At 40.1% G+C, this 12306-nt stretch overlaps 1 protein-coding gene across 1 annotated transcript in view; it reads right to left on the bottom strand.

The window, feature by feature from the left end:
• Positions 1 to 12306, bottom strand: part of STARD9 (StAR related lipid transfer domain containing 9) — a gene marked incomplete at both ends in the record, with an annotated part of 95412 nt that overhangs the window by 43362 nt on the left and 39744 nt on the right. Inside the window, 5 exons of the mRNA XM_084240137.1 lie at positions 2174 to 2246; positions 3664 to 3733; positions 10048 to 10160; positions 12112 to 12173; positions 12263 to 12295. Of these exons, the coding sequence (XP_084096263.1) occupies positions 2174 to 2246; positions 3664 to 3733; positions 10048 to 10160; positions 12112 to 12173; positions 12263 to 12295 (351 nt within the window). The remainder of the gene's footprint in view (positions 1 to 2173; positions 2247 to 3663; positions 3734 to 10047; positions 10161 to 12111; positions 12174 to 12262; positions 12296 to 12306) is intronic.

The following is a 12306-nucleotide window of genomic DNA, read 5'->3' as shown; positions in this document are numbered from 1 at the left end:
CTTGGGAAAATACCCTGGCGTGGAATGAGTGGATCATATGGTAGGTAATATGTTTGTTTGTTTGTTTTCAAGGCCAAGTTTTTTTTATTTGTTCATTTCTTGCATTTGAAGCACTCCTCAATGACATCCTTGGCTTGGGATTCCTTGCCATTATCTTTAACTACCACAAAATCCCAACCAGTTACTTTACAGTTTATGCTTTACAAGGATTTCCCCTCTGTCAATTTTACAGAAGCCTACTTATTTCCTCAGTTTCTTGCCATCACTAACCTTCAGTAGACTGATTTGCACCAAGAGCCTCCACCAACTACATACATAAGCTCATCATAGCTAGAGGCAAGTACACAAAGATGGGCTTGATGCTTGTTGAATTCTATTGAGTTCCACGTGCCAGATCACTGTGGATGTGGGCAGTCCTCTTGTAGAGCAGCATTAACATCCCTTACTGCCTTTTCCCCCTGCCCCAACAGCAGGGCCTTCCTCTGCCTTGGCAGTTGATGGTAGAGTCAAATCTTAAATGTGTCATCTGCCTCTGCATGTCTCAGTATTGGCGGAGAAATAGCTATTTAAATCTTTAAGAAGCTGTAAAATTATTTTCCAAAGTTGTTGTCCCACTTTACATTCCCACCAGTAATGTAGTGGATGAGAAATCCAGCTCCTATACATCTTGCCACTATTTAGTATTATCATTCATTTTAATCTTGGTCATTTAAAAGGTGGGTAGTGGTATCTAACTTAGTTTTAATTTGCATTCTCCTAATGATTAATCATTCAAAAGATGCCACTGCTGAAGCACCAGCAGCCAAAATATGCTCAATCCCTTTCTGACTTCTGACCAGAGAAAGAACCATAAAAGGCATTTCACTGCATCTTCCCACATTCACAGTTTGGGCCGTTAGGTTTACCCCAAGACTCACTAGCCACAGGGCCCTCTAATGTTTTACGTTCTTTTGCAAGTAAGTGCAAATTCTGTCAGTCAGGGCTGTGCGGGCAGCATGGGCCCCCTTATTCTCTGCTGTGCATGTGCACAGCTTCTGTTCAGGCCAGGACGTGTGAGGGTCAATCAAGCCCCTTATGGCTCTATCAATTTAACTATCTGCTAAACCCCAGACAGTCTTGTCGGTTCACTTCTTGCCTTAAACAGACACACAATTTTAGGTCATGGAGCCTTATTAGCTCACCACCAACGGCACCACTTTGACTGACATCATCAAGTCAAGTGAGCCCCTCGAACAGTGCCCCAATAGAGATGCTGGTTTTCAGTCTTTTCTCCCCTGACTGAACTACCATATCGACAGAGATGGAATGGGTAGGGATACAAGCCCAGTAACAATACATACATATGCACTGTTCTTATCCACAATTTAGTAGTTTTCTTAAATAAATGAGTCTCAATTTATTGTATAACTTTGGTCTATTTTTAGAGCAGAGAAGTGGCTGTGTTTTTGGATTTTGTGTTGCTGGATTTTTTTGACAATTTTATCCAGGGTTATAGTTGCTTTTTGGGATAGGATTTGTTGGCCTCCTCACTCTATCATAATGAAAATGAATCTTCCACTTTTTAATTTTAATGATTATTTTCATTTCAATATTAGTTTTTGTGTAAAGTGCATTGATTACATAGGTATGGAAATTCTTTGAATTGTTTCTTAAAAATAACATATAAGTAGAAAATATTTTGTTTAGTCTTGAAGAAATGCCTCTACTCTTTTGGGTATATAGCTGAATAGATTGTATGTAGATTCTAATAATTTCAGGGGACCTGTGCATGCCAAAATGTGAAGAAAGGAAAAGCAATAGGAAGGGAGACAAGAAATTTTGCAAAAGGGACAAGGAAAGAAACAATCTAGATAAACATAAGCAGTAACCAACCTGTGGGCCTCCCTGGTGGTGCAAGGGGTTAAGCACGGCACTGTGAAGCTGTCTGCAGCCTCTGCAGTATGAGTTCAATGCCCAGCCAGCCAGGGAGGAAACCACATGGTGCAGCAGACCTCTCCTGTCTCACCCGCTGTTCCCCTCAGCAGTGTACTTCAGTCAATCTGCCTGTTCTGTTCCTCACTCTGTCTCTGGTGAACCCTCTTACCCACCCACCCCCCACACCTCTGGCCTATACCCCAGTTCTTGTATGCATAAATAAATCTTTTTAAAAAATTTTAAAAAAGAAGTAACCAACCTGTGTGTAGTGGATTGTGAAGATGGCATGGGATCTGCTGCTTGCCTCGTGAACATGGGTGGCTGCTGTGATTCTGTGTATACAAGAAAAGACAATTAGGGCAAGGGTTGTTTATGAATCCCGGATCCTTAAGGATCCACGGGGAGCACAAGGAATGTTAGTGTTGAGAGTCATAGCAAGAATCATAAAACATCCATGTGTAGCCCAGTACAGTTAGGAGAGTGATTCAAAGAGGGCAGAGGCAGCGAGGTCCTGATATCTGAGTATAACAGGGAGGACAGTAGCTACATACTAAACCACATTAAAACATTTTTTAAAAAAGCAATAGAAGCAAAAGCCAGAGCTGAATGGGGGATACTAGAATATCAGCAACCTGGAAGAAGATACCCAAGGCAAACAAACCCATCTGAAAAATTTAAATAAGCAGAAGTAGACAGCTTGCTGGAAAAGAAGGCTCAAAAACAGCAAAAGTAAGTTGTGATTAAACACAGAATATTAATCATATGGTGCCAGAAAAGTCTCTGAAAATAGATCCTGAACTACATCAACACCATGTTCAAGTTAGATGGAATTCAGAGCCTCCCTGAGCGATGCAATCCCACATTAACCCTTAAAGTCAGGAGAGTCTTTCCTTTAAGTCTAAGTCAATCATACTTCAATTCAAGACCATCTCATTGACTTCTTTCTCAGAGGAGCTAGAGAACTGAAGAAAATAGCAAAATCTAGAGTCTGGTCTCATGATTCAAGGATAAAAGGAAAAAAGTGAAGTCTGACACTTAAAGAGCAAGTAACTCAGATATCCTGAAGCCCAAAGACAAGTGTCTCCAGGACAGTTCTGTGAAATCCAAAGATAGAATTTAAAATTTTTTTCTCTATATTCAATTAAGTTGTACCTGCTATTAATAGGATAAACAGAAGACTCTAAAACCTCCTTTATTTTTCAGGAAAAAGGGCTATTTTTTCAGGTATAAATAACAGTCTGGCTATTTCAAAGTAACTAAAAATTGGAATGCTATCACAATTTACAATGGCTTTTAAGAGAGCCTGAAATGCTTATTCATAGCAGATTCAAAGCAGTCTTTTTGGGGAAATCTTTACAAATATGCAAAACTAGAAGAAAAATAATTTTCTAAAATATTTTACACTATATTTGAGCAAGTCTGATGAAATGCCAGTGCAGGCAATAATCTTTTGTTTGATCCAAATAGCTGACGTTGTGTATTATAAGACAAAGCATATAGTGACTCTACTTACTGCCTCATGTTGTTATTTTAAGAACAAACTCCAGTCTCATTACTGGTGAGAAGAGCACTAAATCTTGGTCACTGCACCTTGCCCTATATGCATTACTGTTCTGAGAAAGGCCTCCTGACTGTGAATGTGGGAGCTGCAGAGACAAGTACCATCATACACTCCAAAGGGGATGAGAACACAGGACAGAGAATGAAGCTGAAAAAAAAAAAAATAACAGGAACAAACAAACCCATTACCTGTTTGCTATTCCCTCCTCCAAGAGCTGAATTACTTGGTTATAGTTGGTAACTACATGTTGAGATAAACCTATCAGATTTGTGAGGGAGGAGGAAAAAGAAATTGCATAAAATATTTGGTAATACTTAACCTTTTCTTTTAGATCTTTAACTTAGTATTTCACATCTCATATCATTTGATAGACCTTTGGGAAATTAGCTAAATTCATTGATAATAAGTTAAATCAATAAATATTTCTTGGAGGCCTACTTTCAGGTACTATAATAGGCTCTGATAATGCAGGTCTCTGCCCTCAGAGAGATTATGTTCTAGGATGGATAAAGAAATGCTAACAATAATGATAATAATTACTTAACAATTTTCCTATATAGGTTATTAGTGAACTTCTCATGAGAGTTCATTGGGCCTTCACTAAGTTCCTGAGGTAACCCAGTGCTATGTGTCCCCCAAAACGGCAGACCCAGTTTGGTAGATGAAACATGCAGTACACATGTCTCTACCCCCACCGTTTACAATCATGAATATATGAAAGGCCACGTGCCACATAAGAGATAATAGATGCTCAGGTCAGAGGAGTGGTCAAGGCAGACCCCATGGAGGAGTGAGACTTGAATTTGGCCACTGTCAAATAGGTATACATTAGGCAGGGGAAAAGGGCATGAAAGCAAACCCTTAAGGCTGGCTACTGACCAAATCCGAGCTCAGAGGAGGGCAAATACCCCAGAGAAAATGGTGTCAACAGAGTTTTCATGTCAGAAGGCCCAGCAAAGGGATACAAAGACCAAGGGGGGTATGGAAGCATCTGCAAGGTGTTTGGGTTTTGTTTTCAGGTCAGTCAATAAGAAGTAACATATAAATGTTATGCTGCACATGAGTGTGGTACAGATTGTTGGAACCCGGGGCCTGGTGTGCAGGGCTTCCTGTGGTGAGGTGTGGATCACAGGGTGTCAAAACACAGCCGGGTGAGGCATCCACATAAGAAAGGACATCGATGGCAAAGAGAATAACTATACAGAGTGGAGCAGTTCAAAAAAGTATTTCTGCCAATGGATGCAGGAATTACAAATACAGAAAGGAGAAATCCAGAATGAGCCCTGTTGTGCTGGATCACAATCGAAGGTACTATTGTGAACTTATTTACCTAGTTCTGTTCATTCAGAGGGTTTAAGAACTACAACATCTCAAAAGTAATGAATGTACCTAGCACTTACATCTTGGCTTCTAAATACTACTTTTCAGTTAAAAAAAAGGGAACAGAACTCCTGGTGAAAATGAATGATTCCGAGACTGAAGGAGGGAAAGTAAATGAGCCTGAAACATTTTGCGTGCCAGAAAGCAAGTGCTCAAGAATGAGGGTGATATGTCAAAATGTCACAGAAATGCACTTGAAGAGGATTTCATTGACTAAATCTGGCATAATTTGGGCATCAAGAGAAAAGAGTGTCACCCACAGAATAAAATGGGAAAGCATACTGACATAAACTGGAAGTATGATGAAGATACCCAGATAGTTGCATAGTCTCAAAGTACTGCCCTACAAAATATTCTATTTAAAAAGTAAAAGAGTAATTTCAAAATGAAGAAGCCTGGAAAATACCACCATAGGGACATTAAAAATCATGAGTAATGGGACAAATCAAAATTATACACTACCTGATGGTGTTTAGTGTGTGAAAGTCAAAGAAAGACTGAGGACACTTCCCACGGAAGAACTCTAGAGACTCTAATTAATGCCCACGATTCTAAAGTGGCCAATTAGCAAAATGAGATGTAAGAATTATATGGAATAATATATCAAAGTTAATTTTCTGATTTTGATGGCTATGTTACACAGTCAGTCCTCACTTACTACCATTGATTCTCGGAAGCTACGACTTTAAATGAATGATGTATAATGAGATCAGGTCCCCAAATAACATTTTGTTCAACATCAGGAGGACATTAAATGCTGCCAAGATTCTTTGAAATAATGAAGGCCTCCTGTAATTATACAGAACATTCTCATTTGTAAGAAACACACTCTAAAATCATCAGGGGAAACAGGTCATTAGATTGGTAGTTTTCCAGCAAATCATTCGAAAAAAAAGTTCTTTGTACTTGCAACTCTTCCAAAAGTTTGATTTGTTTCAAAATTAAAAAGTAAAACCTTTTAGTAAGCTTAAAACATTCCCTTAATCAGTTGATGTTACCACCCAAGGGTGGTCCACAGGCTGAAGTGACTTCTCAAATTGTTTACAGGTCTGCAGTGACATAAGTACAGACATTGAGAGTGCTAGAAACTTTTATAATAATATGACAGAGTAATTTTACATCTTTTTTTTTTATTCAACACTGACATTTTATTTTCTGAACTTTATCATTTTTACAAAACAAAAAGCAGATATCAAAAACAGCCAGTACAGAATTTCTGCACCAGTTTTCACCTAAGTAAGTGATAATGAAACTGGTGTCCAATATTAAGTACTAAACACAGGTTTATTTCCCTCTGGGTCATATGCATTCAGGTGGTTTTGGGGTTACTACTAAATAATTTTTTATAAGCACCAGTCATTTTTTGAGAACCGATTTGGTTTGTCCAACAAAATAAACACTTTTTGCTGTGTGGCATTTTCTTTTTCTTTTTTTTTTTTAAAAAACACTGAGCTTTAAAATACAGAATGTGTATATCTGGATCTGAATCAAGAAATATAGTGACTGCCTTAGACATTTTAAGTTATATAAATAGTATTTAATATGCCCTATCAATTTTACATCTTTTGAATCCAGAAGAATTTGGCCTATAATTAAGACATCTTTTCTATTTTTCAAGTAACTCATCTTTACTGTATTTTATAAAAGTATTAGTGCGCTGTGAATTGGAAATTTTTTTAAAAACTGGCCCTTCATCACAGTTTGAGAGCAGATGATAAAGATTATTAAAAAACAAACAAATGGAACATGTGTGAATATGGAAAAGCACAAATGTAACCCCAAAATTAATTTTTTTTTAAAATAGTGGTTATTCTTTTAAGATTTATTTATGCGTACAAGAGCTGGGGTATGGGCCAGAGATTTGGGGGTGAGAGGATTCACCACAGACAGCAGGGAACAGGCTGAAATACCCTGCTGAGGGGAGCAGTGGGTAAGACAGGAGAGGTCTGCTATGCCATGTGGGTAGCTCCCTAGCAGGGGATCGAACTTGTGCTGAAGTGGCTGCAGATAGCTTCATAGTGCTGAGACTTAACCCCTTGCACCACTAGGGAGGCCCCTAAAATTTTTTTAAAGTACTAAAAAAAAAGTGCTAATGGAAACGTCACATTTTAATAGTAAAATGATGATACTGAAAAAACTGGGAATAAGACCTGGAACAAGACTAGCTACTGCTACCACTTTTACTTAAAATGGTACCAGAGGTCCTGGTCAGTGCAGAAAGACAAAGGGGAAAAAGGTATAAAAATTAAAAAGAAGAAAAACTCTTATTTGAAGGTTTACACAGATAATTTTTCCCAGACTCTCAATTACCCCCAACACCTGCTTTATATCATTCTTTTATGTTAAAATAAAAGCCAGGGCCTCCCCGGTGGCGCAGCGGTTGGGCGCTGGGTTGCGAAGCTGCCCGCAGCTTCTGCAGCGCCGGTTCGATCCCTGGCTGCTGCCCAGCCAGCAGAGGAGGGTCTCACATGGCGCGCAGACCTCTCCTGCCACCCGCTGCTCCCCTCAGCAGTGTACTTCAATCCTTCTGCCTGCTTTGCTTCCCGCTCTGATGAATTCTCTCACCCTCCCGCGCTTCTGACTGTACCCAGTGCGTGTATAAATAAATAAATAAATAAATAAATAAAATAAATCTTATAAAAAAATAAAAATAAAAGCCAAAGCAAAAATACAATTTTGTCTTTGTTTTACTTATATATATCACTTTAGACTCTGTTGCCATGGGCTGCTTATGTGTGCTTTAGGTAGAGCCCTGTACATTTTAGATTTCAACCTAATCTATTATCTAATTAATACACTTTTATTTATTTTTTTTTAAGATTTATTTATTTATTTATTTAACCATTCGATTTTTATTTAATTATACAAGCACTGGGTACAGTCAGAAGCGCGGGAGGGTGAGAGAATTCACCAGAGCCAGAGCGGGGAGCAGAGCAGGCAGAAGGACTGAAGTACACTGCTGAGGGGAGCAGCGGGCGGCAGGAGAGGTCTGCGCGCCATGTGGGACCCTCCTCCAATGGCCGGAGAGCAGCCAGGGATCGAACCGGCGCTGCAGAGGCTGCGGGCAGCTTCGCAACCCAGCACTCAACCGCTGCGCCACTGGGGAGGCCCATCTAATTAATACACTTTTAAATGGAAAGTAACAGGCTATACCTTTAGTTTTAGGCAGCCACCAAGTTTCATCTCACAATTCCAAACTGAACTACAAGTTCTTGTAAGGCCTTATGGTATTTTCATATTTCCCATTGCTTCCTCAACAGTCTAAGACTCTAGTAAGGACTCAGTAATTTCCGGCAGAATTGGTTTCAATTCAGAAGCTCCTTTCCATATTCACAGAATGTATGAACCTGGAGACAGCTAAATAGAAGGATGGATGATGGATGGATACAGATGGACACAAACAGGTAGGCAGGTAATATAAATGAAAAAATAAAGCAGACATTTAAAAAATAAGTTTTTTTATACTCTGGTTTCTCTTCAGATTGTGTAACTCTTTCACGTTTTTTTAAAAAAAAAAATCAGTTTTCCGTAGTGCTATCAGAGGCAGTAATGGGAACAACACAGTTCACTGTGACGATTCAGGGCCTCAGCTTCCATTGTTGGTTCTGTGCTATCTGAGTTCATGGCTCTTTCATGAAGAAATGGAGGGACATCCTCCTGGATTTGTAATGATTTGAAAAAGCACAGATTTTTCACCCTAAGTTGTAAAAGCCTTCCTACCAGTTTAATATCACTTCTTATCAAACATCCCTCCCACCAAGGGTTCAACTATGAAAGTATCCAAAAGAGCCCTGGTATTTTTTAGGCCTGATCCTGTTATTGACATTGGACATATGGCCCAAGCTATCTGACCTCCCATGAACTGACATCTCTAGGTACTATGCTGATCAAAGGCTCTCCTTGATGTACAGGATCCTGTCCCATTCCTGTCCCCACTTCCGAGGCAAGGTTCCTAGTTCCAACCCTTGCCCAACTAGCTCTATCACTCTGTAAATATCCCTTAACTTTTTCTAGGCTGCATTTTATCATCTGTATATACAGGACACTTGCACTATGTCTGAGGTGTCGTCTAGTTCCCACACATATTAAAATAAGAGAAAAAGTAGAAAAGTTATGACAATGCTGTATCAACTCACAGTCTGCTTTCAAAGTGTTGCTTTCCAGAAAAATGCATATCCTCTGAGTTTTACAGAGGAAACTCCAACTGGATCCCAACCAAGTAAATGCCATTTTTGTTGTTTTTCCCAGACTGCCATTTAGGCTGGCACATTCAGGAAAAACACTGGTAGCAGAATCAGTGACTAGCACACATACTGAGTCTTTTATGGTCATGGCTTGATCAGAGAAGAGACCAGTTATTCCTCTTTCATGACCCTCTCCTTGCCAGGAGTGAAATTAGCTCCTTGCTTTGGGACTAGGAGCATAAAATTCATATGTTACTTCTTATTGACTGACCTGAAAGGGTAATAAAAACTTCCTCTACAAAAGAACCCAACTGTTCCTACTTAATAATAAGATCTAGACAGATGAAATAAAACAGATGCTACCACATATTAGAGCTTGATGATGAAGCAGCAGCTCAAACCCTACACCATGTCTGACATCTCCCCATCTTCTTGAATATCACCACTCCAAAGGCTACCGGGTAATATGGGAGTCAGTACATTCTTCTTTGAATCTGTGACCCCTGACCCGACATTGTTCCATGAGACTTTTCTTCTCACCAAGCTTTAGACCCATCGGCATCCTTAAGAGCACCACACCCATCTCTGAGATACCTAGTTCATGCTGCTCCCTAAATCTGAAACTTTCCCCCTTTACTTCACCATTCTTCACACGACTGTCTCCTAAATCCCCTCAGTTTCAGCTTCAGATGTAACCTATTCAGAGCAGCTTTTCCTGACTGCCCCATGTAGATGGGTCACCCACCCCATCCAATGTTCTTTTCTATTATTGTGTTTGTCTTTTATTAGCCTTCATCATAACTTGAAATTAAGTTTTATGACTAGATTTTATGCTTACCTATGATGGCAGGACTGTCATTTCTATTTATTGGCTTATAGTCAGTGCCTGCTGTAATAGGGGCTGGCACTTAGAAAGTACTCATACATTTGTTTTATGAATTACTGACCATCACAAGACCTTTCCAGGTTTCAGTTTGGAATCAGACCTGCAGGGCCAAAATGGCTCACCTTGTACGTAGGGTCCCATCTCTGGGTGCTCCCTGACCCGCAGGGTATAGGATCTTTTTGGATCAGATTGCTTCAGCAGATCCCGCACTCGTTCATTATAGATTTCTAGGAAACTAGGGACATGCAGAAAAAGGCAGGCAATTAGATTTTGAAAAATGGCAATGTCTTTTAAAAATTAGATTTTGAAAAATGACAATGTAAAATCAGATTTTGAAAGAAAAAAAAAAAGGAAAAACAATAAGCCAAGAACTAGAAGGTCCTAATTCTTATTCAAATTCTACCTCTAACCTGATATTCAAGACTTTAATAAAGCCAGGGCTCCCCCTTGAGTCTGTTTCTGCATATGTCACAGGGTGCTTAGCAGTGGCTGTCATCACTTAACACTTTTAGGTGTAGACTGTCAGTGTTGAATCAAGTGTAGCTTTTAAGAGGCTATTTCCTCATGGTTTCAGGGTATGCTGCGATTATCCCGTGCCTTGATCAGGCAGCCACAGCAAAGAATCTACAAGCCTGTTTCTTCAAATGTGATTTTTGAACTCTTGCTTTGTGAAATCATCTCAGAGGCTTCAGTCAAACAATGAGGGAAGCTAGGTGAGACAGGTTCTGGTCCCCACCCCTAGTTTAAGTAGGACAATTCCCATTTTAGTTGTTTCATATGCTGGGATTCATATAAGGTATGCTCTATCTTATAGATATCCACTGGCATTTTATTCTTTTTAAAAATAATATTACAGGGGCCTCCCTGGTGGTGCAGGGGTTAAACACAGCGCTGTCAATCTATTGTTAGCCACTGCAGAATGAGTTCTATTCCCCAGTCTGCCTGGGAGGTGACCCACATGGTGCAGCAGACCTCTCCTGTCTCACCCGCTGCTCCCCTCAGCAGTGTATTTCAGTAGATCTGCCTGTTTTGCTCCCTACTCTGTCTCTGGTCAATCCTCTACCCCCGCCCAACCCCAGCACATCTGGCCTACACCCCAGCTCGCGTATGCAAATAATAAATCTTTTAAAAAATATTACAGTTACAGTTCCTTGTTAAAATCAGTAAAACTTTTGTTAAAAAACAGAAAGAAGACTTCTCATAGAAAGGTCTTCCGCACCAGAACACGAATGCTGCCTATGGTGCTAGCAGTCAAAAACCCATGAATAACAACAAAAGCAAGAAAAGGGGGAAAAGGCTCCAGTTCAAATCTGAACTCTGTGCCCACTCTTCTCACAAATTGCTTTTCCCTAACCTTCTCATGTATGGACACCAGAATCCCAGCTGCCACTCAGAACAGTGGTTGCCAGATTCCACAGACAAACACATTCACCAACATGTTACTTAAGATGTAAGAATTATATAACATATATTTTTTAAAAAAGTACATTTATTCTTTGGGGTGTGATGAAAACATTCTGGAATTAGATGGTGATGATAGCTAGACTTTATAAATACAAGAACCATTGAACATACACTTTAAAAGTATGGATTTTATGGTATGTGATTTATTTATTTATTTAAAGATTTATTTATTTACACAAGCACTGGGGTACAGGCCAGAGGTGTGGGAGGGTGAGAGGATTCACCAGAGACAGAGCAGGGAGCAAAACAGGCAGAAGGACCGAAGTACACTGCTGAAGGGAGCAGCAGGCGAGACCAGAGAGGTCTGCTTCACCATGTGGGAATCTCCCTGGCGGGCCGGGAATCAAACCATCGCTGCAGAGGCTGTGGACAGCCTCACAGCGCTGCGCTCAACCCACTGCCCCACCGGGGAGGCCCTATGGTATATGATTTATATCTTAATTCTTTTTTAAAAAGTGCATTGAACACCAAAAAAGTAGAATACAGGGAATTAATGGCAATTTTTCCATTATGGATTGGTTAAAACTTTATCTTGGATTAGCCAAGTTTCCTACACCCAAGGCCTAAGTATGTTTCTCATCTCCCTGAATGGCAAGATATTTCTCCTGTGGTTTTTCTCCATCTTGTGGATGACTCTGGAAGCAAAGAGAAGGCAGCTGACCGTGCCAGAATTGGGAATGGAAATAGAAACATTTTAGGCCTGGAGCCTGATAGGGTCTCACCTTACTTTTATCCTACAGGAGGAAGGTGGTGGGGCATGGTCTTCCTCCCTGATGAAGAGACCCTGCACAAACCAGAAGGTCGGGGTCTTATTGAAGGGGATATACAAAGGAGACCTACTTTGAGAGGATCCAGTCAAAAGAGAGTCTATACCTCACATATCCGTGGTGTCAAGCCAACAGAGGCCTGGAGAATAA

The sequence above is a fragment of the Talpa europaea genome, assembly GCF_964194135.1.
Source record: "Talpa europaea genome assembly, chromosome: 8".
In the NCBI taxonomy this organism is placed as follows: Eukaryota; Metazoa; Chordata; class Mammalia; order Eulipotyphla; family Talpidae; genus Talpa; species Talpa europaea.
The sequence above is the reverse complement of the archived record's forward strand: the minus strand, read 5'-3'. Positions and strand labels throughout refer to the sequence as shown.